The 5,828-nt window shown below is 38.5% G+C and overlaps 2 protein-coding genes across 2 annotated transcripts in view; one reads left to right on the forward strand and one right to left on the reverse strand.

The window, feature by feature from the left end:
* The first annotated feature begins 305 nt into the window (after nucleotides 1-305).
* Nucleotides 306-2,154, forward strand: LOC132176428 (uncharacterized). The gene is made up of 4 exons (XM_059588628.1): nucleotides 306-363; nucleotides 468-497; nucleotides 606-1,716; nucleotides 1,869-2,154. The coding sequence occupies exons 1-4, from the start codon at nucleotides 317-319 to the stop codon at nucleotides 2,013-2,015; spliced, it is 1,335 nt and encodes a 444-aa protein (XP_059444611.1). The 5' UTR covers nucleotides 306-316; the 3' UTR covers nucleotides 2,016-2,154.
* Nucleotides 2,155-3,691: 1,537 nt separating this feature from the next.
* LOC132173913 (double-strand break repair protein MRE11) overlaps nucleotides 3,692-5,828 on the reverse strand; it is a 52,451-nt gene continuing 50,314 nt past the window's right edge. Inside the window, exons 21-23 of the mRNA XM_059585589.1 lie at nucleotides 5,181-5,301; nucleotides 4,696-4,887; nucleotides 3,692-4,079 (exon numbers count right to left, since the gene is read on the reverse strand). Of these exons, the coding sequence (XP_059441572.1) occupies nucleotides 4,047-4,079; nucleotides 4,696-4,887; nucleotides 5,181-5,301 (346 nt within the window). The 3' untranslated portion in view covers nucleotides 3,692-4,046. The remainder of the gene's footprint in view (nucleotides 4,080-4,695; nucleotides 4,888-5,180; nucleotides 5,302-5,828) is intronic.

The raw sequence follows: 5,828 nt of genomic DNA on the forward strand, positions 1-5,828 counted from the left end.
ATATGAATTACATAAGATCCAAACATTTTCATTATGCTTATGGATCTTGGAAAGAATGGAAGCAAGTAATAGAAAGTGTAAAATTTAACTAAAAACGCAATTTGTTAAGCACTAGCGATTTCCTTTGCTTTCGTTGCTCTTTTAGAGATCCAAACAGAGCCCTTGGGACCAAAACGAAGGAATCTATTATCTTTTGTTCATTTTTCCTTTTTATGATGGCATGTTGTCTTTTTGGTCTGTGCTGATATCCAACGTTGTTTGTCTCGGTTACCACTCACAGTTGTTTTTGCTTGTATAGGAAGAAATCGAAGCACCTATGTGGGTAGATCTCACTCTAGAAGCTAACTTCAACAACCAAGACATGTGAGCTTTTATATAATTGCTTTAACCATTTCATGTTTTCTTTCCAGAGCTTTATTGTCTATATTTATGATACCAATTCCAATATTCTCCTTGTTCCATTGCAGCAATAATAAGTGGTTCCGCACAAGCCACCCGTATGCATCCTCTTTTCTTCACTGGTTTCTGCAGTATTGCTACATTGGCTTTGGAATGTAGTTAAAAGTTTCAAATCTCACTGATTATGAAATTGATTTAATTTTCAGGTTCCACCAGTGTTCTTCTCACCAATTAAAATCTGCATTTTCTCATTCTGGTGAGGGTATTACATCCTCAGACTTACAGGGATCAACATCACCAAAAATTCCATCGTCAGTCTCAAGATCAAGAGGGAAAGAGTATAGGAGCAAGAAATGGAAAGCGGAAAATCATGATTTCGCATCAAGTATGAAGCATCCAATCAAGGTTTTAAGTGGGAAATCTTATTTGGTAGATCCACAATGTGGTGAGAAAATAAAACCTAAATCAGGCTTTATAAATTTAAAAGGAACTTCCATGTCAAAATCACGTTCTGTTTGCGAAAGTAGTCTAACCGGAAATTCCATACCGAGTTGCTCTAAACCTGTATCCACTTGTGGGGATCCTGCAAGTAGGTTGAGTTCTATGGGAAACAAGACCTGTGAAAGCAATACAAGCACCATTACATCTCAGAGCAGTCAGCAACAAGAGCAGAGTTACACAGAGGTATCCACTATTCCACTTTTGTCAGATATGAGGATTAGTCTTAGGAAAAGCTGTAGTACAAGACAAGCACCAAGGGTGGAGATGAATAATGATAAAAGGCTGTCAAGAGGCCGCAAATCATCATCTGGCATATCCAGTGTAGGGTCATCATCAAACCCTTGTTATGATGCTAGGAGCTCAACATCTACATCACTAAGTCAGAGAGGAATAACCCCAGATAGCAGAAATGTAATGAGGATGACTTATGCAGCAAAGAACAAGGTAAAAAATTTGAGTGTATACAGGGCATCAACCATTAAAATTGAAGAAGTGAGCTGCAATTCTAGAAGGGGAACTAAAATCAACCTTGTAAAGTCAGTCCACCAGGAAGCTGCAAAGCCAAGAGCTTTGGTGCCACTTGGAGTTAATGAGCAAGAGTCGTCGTTTACTGCTGCAGTAAAATCTAAGGAGAAGATGAGAGCAGGCAGGTTTAAAAGATTGGCAGGTGATGGAAAAGAGAATGCCACAGGGAGAATGAGTGTGAGTCAGAAATGCAGTGGCAAAGGCATTGCTGCTGTAGCCATGATTAAGGATCAGAAAGGGACAAAACAGAGTGTTCGACATAAGGGTGGGGCAGGATTGGTTGGTTCACAGGTGGATATTCTTATTTTCAATTGTGTGGGCTCGTTACAATTTTGAAAGCATCCAATCTTTTGATCTTTTATAACTTGTTTTAGAGGTTATTTTGCATGCTTATTATCACATTTTCACTCGACATTATTTGATATTTATGAACTTTTGAGCAGGGAAAAGTAACCGTTCGGTGCGAAGAGAATAATAAACCTGCGAAGGTGACCCAAAGGGGTACGAAGAGAATTGTAAACCCGAGACGGCCTAGCTTCGACGAGAGAAGAGCATGGCAGCACACCGGGTTGTGTACAGTACAAACCTAGCATCTTTCTTACCCCCACAGGGGGGAACAAACTTGGATATGGGTGTCAAACTTTTAGTGTTTTTTCGGCTTTAAACTTCACAGACATATCTCTGACCCAGAGGATTCTCAGTGTTTTTGTGAATGGTTTTCTAATTGTATATTCCTTTTGATTGTCATCTTCATATTTGAGCCCGTTGGATTTGGGTGTCAGTTTGGTTTGCGGAATAGGTATTCCATTAGGAAAAAAAAAGAAGGTATTATTGATAATAGAAGATGTTGGAATGAAATAATTATTCAAATTCTTTAGTTTGGTAACAACACACATAGTTTAGCTGGAATTGAATCAAAATTACTAAAAACCCCCCACATTATTATTATTTTTTTCAATTCATATTAGAAAATAAAAAATAAAACAAAAACAATCTAAAAAATTGTGACGTGGCCGACCATCCCAACGCGGCGATCCCTGAAAATCAACAGGGGTGGCCGTGACCACTCCAGAGGAGCATCAGGGGGGGGGGACCACCCTCGGACGCCTTGGAGGTGGTCTTGCGAGGCATCCGGGGGTGGTGCGACCACCCCGCCTCTTTTCTGTGGGTGGCTAACCACCCCAATAAGTGGTCGGTGGTCGGCCACCCTCTTTAATTTCCATCTTATACTTCTGTTCTCTTTTTTTAGTTTAATTTTAATATATATATGTGCATGTGCGCGCGCGCGCGGGGTGTTTGTGTAAAATGTATTACATTCCTCAATGTGTGCAAGGGATTAGTTATTCATGTGTATTACATTCCTCAATGAATAACTATTCCTGTGTGTGCAAGGGATTAGTGATTCCGACGGGAATAACTATTTTCAGGAATAGACTTTTACCAAACAAAAGAATAACTATTCCATAGGAATAACTATTCATTTTCAGGTCCCCAAGAGGTAGCTCAAACGGCTAGAGAACATGCCTTATGAAGCGCGGTGGTCACTAGTTCGAATCCCTACTTCCTTCTCTTGTGTAGGTAGACATGTTAAAAAAAAAAAAAAAAAAAAACCTATTCCATTCTAGAGGTCTATTCCACAAACCAAATGAGCTCATCTCGGCTTCATAGAAGCATCTCTGACCCAGAGGATTCCCAGTGTTTTTGTGAATGGTTTTCTAATTGTATATTCCTTTTGATTGTCATCTTCATATTTGAGCCCATTGAATTTCAACCTCCTGCCGACTTTAAATACAAAAAAAAAAAAAAAAAAAGAAGATATATATTTTATATTCAATACAAATTACAATAAAGCAAGCATATTATGACGCATGAGGTGAGCAATATTAACAAGCTTTCTAATTGACTATCCAACCGAATCCGAGTGCAGCTTACTTTATGTCAGTTTTAGCTTGAGCTTGGCTCGAGTATCTGGAACTTTTCAAATGAGGAATGCAATATAAAAATTAACCATTTCTAATCAAAAAAAGGATGTAGCTATTCTATTTAAGCGTGATCATAGTAGCACCTACTTGTTGGGGGCTGCATAAAAGAGAGACAGTAAAAACAGCAGGTACTTCCTCAAATCCGACTTAAGCCATAATGTTATTATGAGATGTGGAAAACAGCCTTGCACCAGTGGATCTAAATGGCGGAACATTACCTTGCATTTTATGAGCAAGAATCATATTTTATCCCATAGTAGAATTTTGTTTTACTGCAACAAAAGTTAGCCCAAAGAAATCACACCCCAGATTCAATTATGTGCGACAAAAAGATTTGGAGCTTGGTCAGTTACAAATAATATCCTCTCGCATCATGTAACTATATAGACTCGAATCTGTATGCATTGATGGAAAGAAAAAGTTTGTTGCACCTTATATAAGCATAAGCCGGAAATTGGGGAAGACGGACAATACTTGAATTGAAGACATTGAGCTTAACCTTCTCTCCCGCTGGTCTGTGATATTTAGCTAATCCTACAATTCTTCAAATAAGCTTAAGTAGCAGAAGGCTTCCACGTACCAATACAAAACATCATGATAACCAGGATCTGATGAAGGTATGGTGGAACTCGTCCATTGTTACCTTCTTAAAGCCCCGTAATTTCTTGTTACCTGTAAACAAGGAGAAGAGCAGTCAGGTCCAGCTACATAATCTCAAGGATGGAGAAAAACCACATCTCTAAGATCCTATAGTGGTAAAATAGCCTTTAAGAGGCGAACAATGCTTATCAATTATCCTGTAACATGTGCTGCCACTTGACCATGTTCTATTGGAAGCACACAAATCACAGGGCATGGATAACGAAGATGAAATGTTATAATAAGGTTATGAAGTTTGACAGCTAGGTTTGAAATGGATAGTGCCTGTATCACCTCAAGAGGTTGGTGGTTTCATCAGTTATAATTATGATATCATGATACTCTTCCTCAAAGCCAACTAACATGAAACCATTGTAGTGGGGCTCCTAGATACAATAGCGAGTTTATGAACAGAATATAGCACTGGCGGTTTAGTTACATGGGATCAAAATATTAGACGAGCAAGACATTTCCATCAGCAAAAGTCAGGAGGGAGAAAAAGGCTAGTAATTTTTTTAAAAAAGCTACCTAAAAAACAGAATGAAGCACTTTAATTGGACACCTTCGGATATATATATATACAGTTAGAATTCTAGCAAATAGAAGAGACTACCAAAAAAAGAAAAAAGTGAAAAAAGTAAAAACCAACCCGAGGTTGAGATTTATTTAATCTCTTTGCCACATCATCATCGTCATCATCATCATCTTTGTTCCCGAGCATCCTATTAATTGTAGAGTTATCTGACTTCCTTCCCCGCTTAGAGGATTGCGTAGAACCTCTACCTCTTCCCCTGGGAGCAGCCCTTTTCCGTCCTTTGCCTTGTAGACTTCCATCATTTTCCTTCAAAAAAGTAAACGACCCTCAGTTTAAATTTGACCAATCAATACATTACGAAAGTATCGATGTCCAAGATATATATACTATGTCAGCAGGGCTAACTCAAGGCAAACTGGAACCAAGTTCTGAAAGTGTAGTGTTGGTGGACCAGGTTATATTCAAGTGGAAGAGTCCTCGCATCATTAAATCAGAACACAGATAAGAAAAGTAATTTGAAAGATTTGCACATATGATCAAGATTAGGAAAAGATAAAGGTACTGTTAGCCTATCAAGTCAACAAATACAGAGTCCATACCGAACTGTCGTCAACCTCATCAAGTCCATGTGTCCCAGCTTCTGCACTTGAAGCAGAATCGACGTTATCCTCATTGTCAGCAATACTTCGAACGGAAGCTGATGCAGCAACCGATGCAGATCTGCAATAATAATATTACTTGAGATGCTTCACTAGCTACATGAATATCTAAATTATTTTATGCAATTTATCTCACAAGGTGCAGCAGAGTTCTGATTGCATACATTCCATAATTCATACTTCTTTTGGTAAACTTCTCACATTCTTTTCCAACCCTTTCACACATTATCACAACCCACTCTTTTCATTAATTCAAATCTTCAAAAAGAGTTCATTTCCAACTCAATACTCTGCTTATTAAGAGTTTTTAGCTTTGATATTTGCCTCGTGCTCATCAACTCTAAGATAGAGAACTGAAAGTGACAGAGAAAAGCAAGCTAGATAAATTAGACAGGGATTCCCCGCATTCCTAGCACTTCAATACAAAGAAAACTTCATTTTTTGTTTCCTTTCTTGCTTTCCCCATTAAATTTGTTAACAATATTTGTTGGTGACACAACTCCCCCATGACTCAGCTAGAGACAGAGTGAGAGAGAGTGTGTGCCCGTAGCATGGCTAATATTAAGGGGAGAGAGAAATGGTAGGGAT

The sequence above is a fragment of the Corylus avellana genome, chromosome ca3 (genome assembly GCF_901000735.1).
Source record: "Corylus avellana chromosome ca3, CavTom2PMs-1.0".
Classification (NCBI taxonomy): Eukaryota; Viridiplantae; Streptophyta; class Magnoliopsida; order Fagales; family Betulaceae; genus Corylus; species Corylus avellana.